This window comes from Netta rufina, assembly GCF_964035555.1.
Source record: "Netta rufina genome assembly, chromosome: 2".
Lineage (NCBI taxonomy): Eukaryota > Metazoa > Chordata > Aves > Anseriformes > Anatidae > Netta > Netta rufina.
The window spans coordinates 37,696,554-37,712,479 of NC_140124.1; the positions used below are offsets into that span (position 1 = coordinate 37,696,554).

A 15,926-nucleotide genomic window follows, 5' to 3' on the forward strand; every position below is an offset into this window, starting at 1 on the left:
TATTACCTTTTCTTTCATCTATCTTCTCACCTTTACAAAGACAGCTCAGGAAATAAATTTTTTATACCCTTCCTTCTCTCCCGAGTTAAGTAGACTCATAATGAGATCAGTGATGGTTCTACCATACCCTGTTTTTCATCAAATTTTACTGTTTCAGAAAAACAGCTATGACTAACTAAAAGTGGTCAGCACCTTCAAGAACAGATTACAGCAAGTTTTACAGTTTCGACATTGTAATCCTACCCTTTTACAGCTCATCACTTTACAAGCTGCAATAATGTTTCCAAAAATGATTAAGGCCACTGGAATTTAGCATTCTACACAAGCCAAGGTCTTGTAGTTTTGGCAGAAGCCATTCTTCCTCAACCTTGTTTTTATCAGTTTAAGCAAGTTTCTCCCAATACATGATGGGAGAACAGACACAGAACTAGAGGGGCTGGAAAACAGGGAATACAGATATAGGAAATCAGGTCTGCAATGCCTTTCTTCCATACTAACATTAAATTTTCAGTATTACCGGTCAGGAAGTGAAAGAAAAATTGAATTTTTGTCTGTTTTACTCCAGAAACTCCAGGAAAAGGAAACCCTCAGTTATCAATGGCTTACAATGATGTATATCTCAATACTTCATTTGTGAACACTCAGAATGGCAAAATTCCTTTCATCTCAGAGATGAATGGCTCTGAAAGTTGATCAGCTTGGCAGTACCACCAAGTGGCAAGTGCAGCAGAAAAGAAACTACCTTCAAGACTATTTAAAGGTATGTAAGGTGCTTAAGCAAAAATGTGACTAAAAATACACTGCAAAAAGTGACAGAATTGTGTTGGAACAAAGGCCTAGTTTTACTAGTTTCTTGTTTGATGGTGGTCAAAGATGGGTAGCATCACGTGTAATGAAAACAGTACATAATAATACAAGCATGTAGTGGTATTGGCCAGAATACTCTCCCAGAGGATGCAAAGATTTGAGAATCAGAGATTTCTTGAACTAGAAATGGGTTTTGTTGTTGTTTTCTTTTCTTATTAGTTAATAGCCCTTGGATATTTCCTGTATTAATTTGCCCTGTCATATTTTCAACTCCTTCAGTATACATAGTAAGAGCCATAAAAAATCATCCCCTGACCTCTTGGAAAGTTTGAAGGGCAAATTTTAAAATAATTCTCATGAGGTTTTGAATCATTTAGAGGAAAACAATGGCAAAAAAAATACATTGATACAAGGAAATTCTAAAGCCAAAGACTTGCTTAGAGACTTACCAGTGCTTATTCACAAAATATATACAAGTTGTACAGCCTTAGGATATCAGTAACGTTTTACATGTTAAACAAGATTCAGATGCATGGAATCTCATTTATTTTTATGCAAATTTCCCTACAGAAAAAAGTAGTGGTTATTGTTTCCATTTTGTGAGGATTTATTTCATTTTAATTTTTTGAATCTAACAATTAAATGCAACTAAATACAAGATTTAACTTCTTAATCTTGAACCCCTGACAGATGAATGTTGGTTGACACCCACAGATATTTTTTTTTATGATCCATGCCAGCCACAGAATACTCTACAGCATATGCTGACATTTAAACCAGAAACTACTGTTTTTGAACAATAAATGACATTAAAGAACATTTAATTTATTAATTTAACTTATTTATTATTTAATTGTATCAATCCCAGGCCCTCATCAAGACCAAGACCTCACTCTCCTTGGCGCCATAAAAACAGAAAGGAAAAAAAAAACTTACTCTAAAGGATTTAACAGTGCAAGCCAAGAGACAACAGATGGCTACAGACACACATATGGGGAGGACATGGAAACAATATGGCAATATTAGTCAGTCTTACAGACATGGCTTCAGCATGTTAGCAACCAAACTGTTGCCAATGGAAAGGAAGAATTTTTAGTAGACTTTTGAAGAGGCATTTCGCTTTGCAGATGTCTAGAGAAAGCTTCTTCTGTGTGGAAGTAGCTATGAAATGATTAGATGTGAGCACAATTGCTTTTGCTTGATGAAATTCACCAAGGATGTCACAGATGTATATTGTCAGTGCATGTTGTCACTTTTACTTTGAGAATTTTGTTACTTCTGAATTGTGTGGGAGAACACAAAGGACTTCAGATACTGCTTTCAGGTATTAATTCCTGCGGAAGTAGAGGTTATATACTAATTTCCTGTGATGAACCATTACCTCTCTATTTTTGTCTGTTTCCGTATGAGTTGAAGTAACCCCATTATTAATATATATCCAAACACACCTTACTTAAGTATTTTTCACATCTTTGCTACTGCTATTTTTCATTATTTTGAGTACACTTTCAACAACATTCAACATTTTAAGCACAATATTCTCAGATAAATCGTATATATTTTATTCCTATGTACTGCATTCATGGTGAACTTGAATTATGTTCTTATTTTACACTGTTTTAACTCATTCCAGACTGCATAACACCAGGATGGTAAAGTGTAGTTTAATCATAGAATGGCTTGGGTTGGAAGGGACCTTAAAGATCACCTAGTTCCAACCCACCTGCCACGGGCAGGGATGCCACCCACTAGATCACATTGGCTGAAGCCCCATCCAGCCTGGCCTTGAACACCTCCGTGGAGGTGTTCATTCACAGCTTCTCTGGGCAACCTGTTCCAGTGCCTTAACTGCTTTACAGTGAAGGATTTCTTCCTAATGTCTAATCTAAATCTTTCCTCTTTTAGTTTAAGAACATTCCCCCTTGTCCTAGCATTTTCTATCCAATTAAAGAGTCCCTCTCCACCCTTTTTATAAGACCCTTTTAAGTACTGCAATGGGGTCTCCCTGGAGCCTTCTCTTCTCCAGGCTGAACATCCCCTGCTCTCTCAGCCCTTCTACACAGGAGAGGTGCTCCAGCCCTCTGATCATCTTCATGGTCCTCCTCTGGACCCACTCTAACAGACCCACATCTTTCTTGTGCTGGGGACCCCAGACCTGGATGCAGTGTTGCAGGTGGGGGGCTCATGAGGGCAGAGCAGAGGGCCACGGTCACCTCCCTTGACCCGCTGGCCATGCCTCTTGATGCAGCCCAGGACACAGTTGGCCTTCTGGGCTGCAAGCGCACACTGCTGGCTCATGTCAAGCCTTTTGTCCACCAGAACCCTCAAGTCCTTCTCTGCAGGGCTGCTCTCTATGTGATCTTCTCCTAGTCTGGGACTGCCCTGACCCAGGTGCAGTTTTGTTATATTGCACTTGGTCTTGTTGAACCTCATTAGGTTCATGTGGGCCCACTTCTCCAGCCTGTCCAGGTAATGGTTAAGTGGGAATGTTTCCTTCTTTCCCCCTTTTTCTTCTTTCTTAATTTCACTACTGCTAGTAGACTTAGGTGCTGAGAGTAACAAATAGCACTGCACATTTGCAGATAGTTATATACTTATTTTAGTGCATTCCTTAAAGCACAAACAAATTCTCTGTTAGATTAATGAAGGAAGTGGTGGTGCAGTTATCCACATTAAAGGAGGTTAAGGAAAATACAAAATGAATGAAAGCATACCTTTCCCCCCCTTTTTCGTCTGCCTTGATCATTACTTTGACTTGTTGCTTTCCAACACAGAAACTTTGTTCTCTGGCAGTACTGTATGTCTCCAAATTCATCAAGGGTCATAAGAGCAAGCACGAGTGAATTGGGTAAAAAGAAATCCTAGAATTCTAGATCAAAACATAGTACCGTCAAAGATGAAACACTTCAGGGCATGATGCATCCTCTTCTGCTCAAAAAAGTAAGTTCAGGAGCAGAATTGCTTAGTTTAGAACCTGAAACCAAACTGTCACTTCATAGTCCTTAGTGATGATATCTCAGTGACAACATATGTCAGAAGGTGGCGAGGAAATGTGACTGAGAAAAATAAGAAACTGAAATGAAGGACATAAGAAAGGTCACTAAAATATTCAGTGTGACTGCTAGGAGCTAATTTAAATCAGGTTATGTACCAATGCTGCAAAACAATATCAGATTATTTTGTTCAGAGTGCTCTGATTGAAAGTTGGTATCAAAAACAAGAAAGGAATTTTATAATACAGATAGAGATGTTCAACTAGGATGAGATAAAGATAGATTTCCCAATAAATTGAAATCAAAAAGGCATCCACCTGAAAAGGCATATGTTTTTGGGCAGTAGTCCTATCCTGACTTTTCTGTATGTGCTTTCACTAACAACACAGAAAGGCATGGCATCATACAATGCTCCCCCAAGCTTTGTGCATGTAAACAGAAACAACTAATTATTGGTAAATGATTAAATGATAAATAAATGTAACAATAAGTAAATGAATAGATCAGCCTTTCTGTTCTTCAAAAAGAAACATAAAACAGAGAAAAAACAATCAACCAACCAACCAAAAAAAAACAAACCCTGAAAGCAATGCAACTCTGATTCAGCATAGTCAGGAACTCTTTCTTCCAACAAGTTTCTAACAGCAAAATTATCATTGCCCAAGGAGACTCACAGTTCTCAAATGGAAGAAAAAATACATATTTCTTACTGTCCTTAAAATTGAAGATGTGTGAAATATATATATATGTATTTTAACGCGTTATGTATCTGTAGCTTTATGAAAAAGAGGATCAATTTGGAATATATTAACACGGAGCAGACCAGTCAACAGCTCATATTGGGACAGCATGATAAAAATATTAAATTATAATCTCCACCAAAATGATTAGTGACTGAAGGAAAATATGTATTTAATTGTTGATTTATAACTATTTATTTATATGATTTATTTTATTTTAAAACAAAGCTAAAATATCTACATATAGTGACATTTGGAAAAAAAAGCAGAAGATGTAGTCCCTGAGGATCTCTTATGCCCTCTGACAGATCTACTTAATTTCAATTAAAATCCCAAAACTAGCTGAAACTTTGGCTCACAGCTTCTAACCACCAGGCCCTGCTGTTGAATTTCCATCTTAAGCAATTCAAAGCCTATTTGCCAGGATCACTCTGTTGGAGTCAGCTTAGTGTGCCATGTTTCACCTTACCTGGAGATGTTAGTGGCAAAGGACCACTGGCTTGGATGTTTCCCAAAGCAGCTTCCAATGGTGAGTGTCTTACTGAAGCAGCTTCCACGTGCACCAGCCTCACTGTTGCAGAGCTGGAAACCAGCACATGCATTGCTGGTGTATGAGCAGGACTTGTATTAATCTAACCTGGGCATATTTTCCTCTCTAAAATATGCTACTCCTATACTCAGATATCCTCTCCTTACCAAGAAGGTGGAGGAAATTGAACATATGTAACAGTGAAAGCTCTTAGGGACAAAGAAAGGGAGGATGGAAAGAAAACTCTTTTTCAAGCAAATGTAAAACTTGAGGGACTTGTGACTACTGGCACAGCCCTGTGGGACTGCAGAGAGACAGTTTAAGAACAAGACCCATAAAATGATGGAAGATCTATGGAATATAACAAAACTTGCATAACCGATTGTAGATGGGTGGGCACTGAACAACTAAGAAAATCTGTAGTACTTCACTTGATAAGTGAATAGGTAATAAAGCAGGAAGAGCTGTAAGGAAATAGAAATTATCCCTTTGAACAGAAATACTGATGAAAGGTTTCTGTCAGTGCTGCTGTGATGTTGTTTATAATCATATTGCAGTATTTCTGCATAAATAATAAAACTGAGATATTAATTTAAATGGCAATGATTGTAAGCATTTTGGAAATGTCTATAAATAAACACATAAGCAAATGAGAACTTCATTTCCTCCATTATCGGTTGGTATCACAGCTGGCTGGCTTTCTGCCTATCTGGCCTTTAAGACTGCATAGGCCCACTACGGCAAACGTTAGAGAAATGTGAACAGACGGAAAAAAAGCAAAACATTTTCTGAATTTAGAGCTCTCTGAAACCATGGAATGATGAATAAACAGATATTGTGCAATGAATAAAATTCATATTCCATGTTTCAATATTAGGTTACTGAAGTTTTTGGTTGAATGAAATAGTCGATTAAGTAGGATATACATACATAATTATGCGTCTTAGTTTTGCTTTCTGAATAAGTATTTTGATATACACACAGTTTAACAAACACACAATCCTTTATGAAGGATTTACAGTATACCTTTTGTACAACTCATCATCAGTTAAAATTCTTTTAGGCATCAGATGCAAAGAAGTCTTACTAAAGCCTTCTCTATTAGGCTGGATGTATTTGACCTTTGATGTGACTCCTATCATGATTCAGGATACAGGCCAGATTAGGATATTATTATTTAGGGCTTTTAGAACTCTGAGTTTAAGGAAGGTAAATCTTAAGTACAGTGATTGTGCAGTGACAATAAAAAGAAGCCAGTATAAACATTTATACCACGTTAAAAGAACAGAAGTACCAGTTCTGTTCTTTATAGGAAAAGATTTAATTTAACCAAACAGACAAAACAAGAATCAAGCTATTCTATATTTAAATGCATACCTACAATTCATTTCACAATTCATTTCCAGTCAAAAAAAGCCCAAACAACTAAAACGATAGTTTGATTTAGAGGGATGCCGATGCTTTTGTTCAGAGTTCAGTACAGAGTTCAGTACAGATCTCAGAGATCTTCACAGAACTGGACAGTAGTTTTGTGCTGTCATCTTAAAAGAGCAGATGAAGGGAAGAGATTTCCATTTAAAGGGAGTAAAAGGGCAGCTCAAACCACCAGTATAGATCCTCAGATGCGCTTCCCTCTGTCACTGGGATGCTGAAACATTAACTTCATGATTAGTGGATGGAAAGAGCAGGCACAGAGCAAATTCTTGTACCTGCAGTGCTGCTGGTAACATGATTGCTGAGGAGTGAATGTACATGTTTCTTGGTTCCTACGTCACTTTAATCCTTCTTTAGACGTTGTTTATAGTCTAAGTTATTCAAGATTTTGGTATTTTTCAAAATTTCCTTGACAGTTATACAGGGCTGTCCAATAATTTAAAAAGCTCTTACTGCCTTCTTTCCAATTATATAATTGTAATTTGCTTCTATGCAGAAGTTACTGGTAACTCTAATTCAGCTGCACGTATCTGAATCTCTGGTACCAGAGAAAGACAACAGTTTACACTGACATTTAAAAAATCTTCCAAATGGCCCTGCAGATCTGTTCTGTATACATACTTATTGCTCACAATATGACAAAAAAGCACTGCTGAGCCACTTGGATTTTTATTCATCTCTCTCTCTCTCTCTCTCTTTTTTTTTTTTTCCTAAGCAATTAACTTTCTGCTTTTATCACAGTACAGTTTCTTTTCCCTGAAATGAATCACTCCAAAAAAGATACGGAGCATTAGAATTCAAAGCTGCCACTCATGCATACAGCTGTCTTTTTCCTAAATTATATGAAACTTGCAAGTTATTTCTAATGAAAAACTTTAAAAGGCAGCTTATTTTCCCTTGCATTGTTTTCAGCTCTTTTATTTGAGTCACAGCACGTTGTGGGTGCCTGAGGAAGGAAACTGAGAAAAGCATCATACTTCCAAAGTATCTCAGAGGTTTTTCTACGAACTGTGCTCACGTGACATGGCAGCACCTCAGGTTTACTATTCTTTTCACCCATCTCTAAAATTAGATGAACTTAAGTACTAAGTTATAATTTTAATGTGTCAGAATTGTTTTCTCATATCAAAACAAAAGACAAAAAAAGCATGTGCCCTACAACATTAATTGAAGTAAAATGTGAAGGCATCGAAGTTCATTAAACCTAAGGCACTGAGAAACAATCATCATGCCTTTAACTTTAGGCCTGATACACACTGACCATGAAATTGGGTGTTGTACACACTTATGTGTTCAGAGCACACTTCATGATGTTTAACTAAAAAAAGACATCTCATCATAGCATTTGCATTTTTGAACAAATGTTCATCATGATTAAGTATGGACTGACAAATATTTTGCTTAAAGCCTTTTAAAGAGATTTAAAAAATAATAGTCAAGGAAAAGAGATATGGGAATACAAGATGTCTCCAAGGTGAGTACCATGCATCATACAAAAGGTATGCTCTTCTTCAAATGAAATTTTGCATGCACGAGTTTTTATGTGTGGTTCTCTAGCGTTTCTTTTATTATCCCTTTGATTTTCTTATCCTACCTCTACTTGAGTAAAACTGTCAAGCTTGCATGCTTAAACGAGGCTCCAAAATCAGTAAAGCAGATGCCTACTTAATTAAAAATGATGGCATCCATTAATTTTCTAATCTGTAGGTGTACTCATAACTAACTTCAAATCAGATAAACCTGAAATGTAAATCACAGGCAGTAACAGTTGTTTCTACCTGCTTGTGGGGACAATAGCATATGTTGTCAAATTTAATTTAATTAAAAAGTCTGTGCAATCAAAACCAGCATAATGGATGACACCTTGTTCAGGATTTTTTTTTTGCTAAAAAACGAGGATTCTGTTTGACCACATTTGTAAACTGTTTTAGTAAAGAAAATAAACTTCTCCAGATTTTCCTTAAAAACGTGTCCTTCTTTGGAATTCTTTAATTAACACATTTTCCAAAGGTATCATTTGATTTTTGTTAACTTGAGACCTTTAATTTAGAAATTATTAAAATATACAGTTTATCTAAATGAAAATCTTCTTTTTGGTTAAAAATATCTCTATAAAACAGTTGCAGTTTTTGACTTGAAGTTCCCTCTCTGGCCCATCTCTATGGCTGAAAGCAATTTACAAAACTTTCTACCAGAAATCGAGACCAGCCAACCATATTTGACAAAAGCAAGGTCTAATCAGCTTTGCTGTTTGCTGAAAAGAGACTGTCCTTGCTGTTTGCTGGAGTAGTGAATATAACATAATCACAAATAAATGGCCCACAAATGTACCCAGTCTCCCAACTCTGATGAAAGTGAGGGGGCAGCAAGCAGGCTATGAGTGGAAATTTTCTGGAGCTTTATTCCAGCTAGACTGACCCAGCCAGAAGATAATGGGCACTGAACTGTATTATAAATTACTATGTTCCTATTCTTATTTATGGTCAGGAGGCTCCAGAAATTGCAACCTATCAGAAAGCAGTAAGGAGGAAGAGAGGTATTTCACTGCTGAGCACAAAAAAAAACAAAACACACTTTCAAACACTTTTGGAGGGTCTCGCATTAGCACACAGCTTAATGCTTCTCAGTAATAATGTGAATAACATCAGGCTGCCATCGGTTGCCAAAATATGATCTGATATTGTGCATTCAGCCCTGAGGCTATATATTCACTTCCTTAACTAAATAAAGCTGGGGACATCTGTTTCTGTCAACAGCAGTAAAAATGTCATTCAATTGATCTTTGGATTTGAGAAGAAAAAAAAATCCAGAAGACTAAATATAACACAAATGTTAATATCTTATTAAGTCCTTAATAAGAGAAATGGAGACATCCTGTTCCTGGAGGCAATGAATCAAGTTAAGTATCATGATTATAACTCTTCCAAAGAAAGTCCAACTCGTTGCACAGACTTTAGGAAAGAAAGAATTTAGACAAGTCTCATTTCATTTTATCCTGTCACAAAATCACTGAATGGTTGAGGTTGGAAGGGACCTCTGGAGGTCAGCTGGTCTAACCCACACAGGGCCATCTGCTGCTGGTTGCACAGGACCATGTCGATGTAGCTTTTGAATATCTCCAATGAGGAAGACTTAACATCTCTGGGCAACCTGTTCCAGTGCTTGGTCACCCACGCAGTACTCCAGTCCCTTCATCACCTTTGTGGCCCTTTGTTGGACAACCTCCAGTGTGTCTACATTTCTCTTATATGGGGGAGTCCAGAACTGGACCTGTGATACAGGTGATGATGACATTCCCATTCATCCTTTGACAATGCCACAGGAATGTCCTCTGGTATGTGGGAATCACCTTTTTTAATTCCACGTTGAAGGACATATTTTTATGTATGCATTCCATTCCTACTTTTTCCTTGAGAAGGACATTAATTAGAATTACAAAGATGAAGGGGAAATGGATTCTCCTTCATCCATTACACACAGAATGACTGCTTTTAAAAGCATCTTTATAAAAAGTGATAGATGCATGGCCATGTTCCAACAAAAGTAATTTCCACAATGCTTAGTAATACAATCTCTATGATTACTAGAGACAAATGTAAAAATGTAAAACAGTTCAGTTTTTATAAATACAATGAATTATTATTATTATTATTATTATTTTCCTTTAGAAAACAGCTATAAAGGAAGCAATCATAAGACTGGAGAATTATGCTGCAACTGTTTCTGGAGGTTAGGATGAACTCTTTGGGGTTTTCTTTAAATAGAACACTAGAGATCATGAAATTTACAGGAAAATAAAAACTACAACATAATCTTGAGGAATTAAAGTACAGACTTAAACAAAACTTCTCCTCTCAGAGCTGCTATAATTTAATTTTTTTTTCCTATATCAAAAGTCAGTCAGAAACAAACACAAGGAGACACAGATTTTGATAGCCTAAAACCTTTCCTAGCCATTCAGTCATTCAAGGCTACAATGTAAAGTTTATCACAGTTCAAACAATGTCTTTAAAAATCAATGCTCATCTTAGATTATCATGACCACCAAACTGTTGAAAATTATCATAAGGACTACAAATGTGTTCCAATTAGCACCTTTGTTCAAAATCCTTGATAAAGATAAATAAAAGTTCACTAATAAGGGAAATTATTAACCTGAAAATATATTGGTCATTAATAGACTCTAATTGACTCTGAGTGTTATCATGAAAAATTCTTCTATGTCTCCTATAAGAAAACTGAGGAGGAATTATTCTTAAACTCTACTTAAGTGCAAAAAAACCTAAGTCCTGCCTGGGATAAAAGTTGTAAACAAAATTTGGATTTAGATCGTGTTAAACTGAATAAAAGGAGAATTGTAATATTGGTATATTCATTTTTCTTCAACTCTTGAGGACAAGCAGAAAGATATTGAGTTGGTTTTAGCTTTAAATTCATTCTGATGTATCTTAAATGAATACAACCCAAAATTAAGGCTTCTTTTTAACTAACTACAATGCACAATTTTTCTTTAGGTATCAAAGAAGAATGCAGAACAAGAATTAAACCTTTTTTTTAGTGAATAAAAAATGAAAAAAAAGTTGTGCAAAGTTATGCATTTCATTAAAACATTGTAAGTATCAAATTGAAAATAAAATGTGACTATTAATAACGTTTCTGCTGCTTAAGGACAAAAATGATGAGATATTCAGATTAATTTTTGCACTGAATTTAGCTCTGCTTCTAAGATTTCTGAATACCTGAAGAATGCTGCACTATAGGAATATTGCTATTACAATTCATTTTTATTGAAATCAAAGGGAAGTTATATGAATATACATTGATAAAAATGGAAGAGAAAAAAAACTGACTTCATCTCGCAAAAAATACAACTTTTTCAGTCTATGCTAGCTGGGTTCTAATCAGCAGAAAGCCAATGGGGAACGGTTATGTAAAATAAACAAGAATCCTCCTGCTCCAAGGCATATGAGATTTACTAAATTAGCGCTCCTAAAATATCACTGACTGGATGAGAATTTCTTTGGAACACACCTATGATTAATTCAAACTGCTTTTCTTGGATGAAAATATTCTGTTTAAATAAAAAATGTCTTGTGGCCAAAAGGAAGGTCAGGGCTGTGTGAGAAATAAAACTGTGACTACAGACTACAGATGCTACAGACACTGGGAAATCTCGTATGTATTAAAGAATTTCAGGGATAACAGATGGACATGTTTGGATCTGCTGAGCATTCACGCTCCCCACTGAACTGTTTATTAACTTCAGGGTTAAACCAAAAGTCTCACAAAGCAAAGTAACTTACAGGAGTTCTTTCCTCTTTCTCAGAGGAATGAGGCACTTTCACAGTTTCAGCTCAAGTAGGATTATGGGATGGAATCCATAATGGAGATGTTACTCAACAGAAACAGTTTAAATAGCTTATTTCTACTTTTGCTGTTAATTTGAGCTGAGGGAAACATTTTCAAGTACAAGTGCATAATGAATGAGAGAAATGATTGGCTCTAACAAGTAATGCAGTGTGACATTAAAATAGTTTAAAAAGTTAAAGAACTCACAGACTCTTTTCTGCTCATAGTCTTGCTTTGGGAACGAGAACGGGAGATTGTACTGAAAAATGAATCCTTTTTTGATGCAGACAAAGGTGGAGATCCAGTAAATTCACGTCCTCCAGGCAAGCTCTCTATGCTTGGAGATGAACTGATGTTTTTTGAAGTCTGGCCTGCAAAACAAGTGTAAAGTAAGAGGAGAATTAATCAGTATGTTGTTTCTTTTCCCTGTAAATACTTCCTTGTCTTAATTGATATTCACTGAGATCCATGGATAGCTCAACACAGAATGAAATGTTGAAGTGTATTAGCATGCACTGAGATTGAAGAACTATTTTGACATACACAGAACTCGACTTTTGTATGAAAGAAAAATACAAATCTTAGTACATATATAGGTATATATACACAAATGCACATTATATAGTATATATACATATATATACGCTATATAATATATATATATAAATACCTTCCCAGTATATACATCTATAGACTGAGAAGCTTCTCTCTGCTCCATAATGAACAAGAAGTGCATCTCATAATAAAAATAAATAAATCTCATGTCATCAACACTGCAAATGAAATCATTTTTCCCTCACCAAATGCGCTCTAAAACTTGACAAAACAAAATAAGAACATCAGATTCTAAGAATGGGTTTGACATTTAATATGTAGATGACAGTATCTAGACTTACAACAGGGAACAATAACTTGACTTAGAGACAGAATGTAAGTTCTCATGCCTCAAATTTTAAGGCCATCTTCACCTAACAGATTTTGATGAAATTGAAATATTTCATTACTACTAGTTCATGCATCTTTTCTAAAGAATCTAGTATTGTCTACTTTCATGGTGAGGTCACACCTGCCTGAGCTTTTTACCATGACACAGTATGTAATGAGACATTCTTTGACAAGAACCGTTTCTTCCAGTTGAAGCCTGCAGAGGGTTTTGAAATATTTAATATAACTTTTTATTTGAACAGCTCCAGAAGAAAAAACAATATATATGTCAGTTTTCATTAACTTTCATTATGAAAATGTTGCATTAGGACAGATGCTAGTTTTCAAAAAAAACAAACAACTTTCAATTATCTGAGGAAGTCAATCCAGCGTGACACAGCACAAGTACAGAATTTGCCATTCTGAAAACAAACAAACAACAAAACCATATAAAACTCAGGCCTAGAATTCTTCCCTTTTCCTGTTTTGTCAGTTATTCTGACTGAAAAAATTGTTTAGCTTCTCCCTTTTCTTTTCTTTTCTTTTCCTTTCCTTTTTTTTTTTTTTTTTTTTTTTTGTGTGTGTGCTCATGCTTTTCATGCTACTTTTTATAGCCTTAAGAATGGCCCACTGAAACTGAATCATCCAGATGTTACAAGTGCAACTTCAACTCCTCTGCAAGACCATAATCAAACTCCAAACCGCCTGCCTTGCAGATGCCAGAGGTTCTTCCTTCTTTGTTCTAAACTGCTTCTGCTCCAACCAGTTTTACTCTCAGATATGCCACATATTATTGCACAGGCCTTCCAAAGCACTTAATATACCTTTTTGTACACTTCATGTCATTGTGGATCCAATACCAATTCTAAAAATACAAAATTATAATTCCTTTTCTGGAATGAGTTAGTCTACCCTTCGTAGACTACACTGTGGTGTTCCCCCATGTTTCTAGAGGAATGTAAGAAAACTAAAAGACAAAGAAACAAAAGCAAATAGAGACAGAAAAGGCTGTAGAAAACAAAGAAATTCATCTTTAGGTGCAGAAGGTACCACGTATGTTGAGTTCAAACATCTTATATAACAGGAAACAGCTAGCAGGAACTACTCGTACAGAACCATCTTAATATTCAGTCATTTAAGATCTAGAACAGTAACTGTCCTCAAAGTGGTGTGCAAATCAGCACTGTCACGCTTGGCCACGGCCACCTGCAGGGTGGAGACAAAGCCCAAGCCAAATTCTCTGTGGCAGTTGACCTACATGGCATATATTGCACAGCCACAGCCACACAAAAACAGCAATTCACATTTTCTACAGGGAATAAATACAGATCCATTTAAAATGTCACCTTAGCAAAAAGACTAACAGATTGCACTAGCAAAGAAAATAAGATACCACATCACAAAATGGACCAAAAAGGACAAAAACCAGGAAAGAATATGAGTTTAATATTCCTAAAGCTTTCTGGAAGAAAAACTGCATACAAACTGTTTCCTAGTTTTTCCTTCATTTTCAACAGCATTATTTTGCTCTTCTCTCTGATGACTGTCCTACACTGTATGTCCTGCTTCTCATACTCCTATGGACACTGCTCTGCCACCTCTTCCTCTTCTTTGGACCCCTTCACTTTGCTTATTGGACTTCTGTGACTTCCTTGTTACAAGTTTTTCCATGATCTATTCTCCCCTTCCCACCTAGTTAATTGAACTGCATTTTTCTGCTGCTTCTCAGAAAGTCATGTACCATCATTCTCTAGTCACGTATCATGTACCCCTCAGTCTCAACAGCTTCCTTCAGGTGCAGGAAATGGAGTCTGCAAGAGCTCACTTAACTTTTGCTTTCAAATTTTATAGTGAGATGGGATATGCACTAACTAGATGAACATGAATCTCCAATTCTATAAATAATTCTAGTGGTGGAAAAGGACAAAACACTGCATGGCAAACAGCAGAACTAATTCAGTCACAAGGTAGTTTTAAGAAGATTTCTAATTTTAGGATAAAATCATGTCACTTGGCAACACCATTATCCTTACAGTTGCCTTTATGTAAGAAAAACACTTTTCATGCATTTCTTACTGGCAATTTACAATGTAAGTGTGGTTTTACATTAGGTAAAACAAAAATAGTTTTGGCACAGGTGAGACGGCACATTTTAGCAAGTAAATCACATATAAAAGAAAATCACACAGATAAGCCAAAGTAAACAATATAAATACTATACAAAAAAACAAAACAAAAAACCACGATGTAAGATGTACAAAATGAACAACAATGAAAAAATATTCTTTTACATATAAATTAGACCAAACGGGCTTTCTTTATCATCCTAGTAAGAAGATAATTTCCACATAGGTTGAAGATTAAAAACAAAAAAGGTTAAACAAAGAACAATGTATGTATTTCACAAACATCTCCACTGCATGATGCTTAGCTCATGTCATCAACAATAAGCAGATTATGTAGTAAAGTTTCACAGGTAACATTGGTAGAGGGATGCTTTACATATATTTGATGAACCCATGCATATGATATAATACAGCTCGGTAAAATGAGGGGAAAAATGCTTCATAATATTTTTTTTTTCTATTTTTTGTTCTTAAAAAAAAAAAAAAAGTTCCAAAATACAATAGGAAGTTGAAAAGACAAGAGAAGGAAAGAGAAATAAAAGAGAAGTAAAGAAAAAAGAAAATTTGAAAAGACAAGAGAAGTAAAAAAAAGGAAAGAGAAGTATCTCTGTGGCAAACACTTTGCTTACTAAACAGCTACAGTTGAAAAGATGGATCACAGTTTGGAGGACTAGAATATATACCTACTTGCATAACCAAACAAGAGAAGAAATATGTATAGCTGGGATTTTGTGGAGAGAACAATACAACTGTTGTAAAAGGAAATTTGCTCAAACAGCACCAAGAGCTTTGAATAATCAGGTTATTATGGACTGTAAAATATAATAAAGATGAAAAATAAAAGCAACACAAGATGTAATGAAACTAAGATGGAGATACACTAAAACAGAAGTACTTTTTATACCAAATGGAAGGTAAGAAGAAAGCTTGGGATTCTAATCAGTAGCATCAGGGAAGTGGTGGAGTCACCATCCCTGGAGGTCTTTAAAAGACGTTTAGATGTTGAACTTAGTGATATGGTTTA

General features: G+C 35.7%; 1 protein-coding gene across 4 annotated transcripts in view; it reads right to left on the minus strand.

Annotated features, from left to right (window-relative positions):
- Positions 1 to 15,926, minus strand: part of TBC1D5 (TBC1 domain family member 5) — a 319,581-nt gene that overhangs the window by 32,414 nt on the left and 271,241 nt on the right. For all 4 annotated transcript variants that reach the window (XM_084281760.1, XM_084281761.1, XM_084281759.1 and 1 more), the window contains one exon: positions 12,060 to 12,223. In XM_084281760.1, coding sequence (XP_084137886.1) covers positions 12,060 to 12,223 — 164 coding nt within the window. The remainder of the gene's footprint in view (positions 1 to 12,059; positions 12,224 to 15,926) is intronic.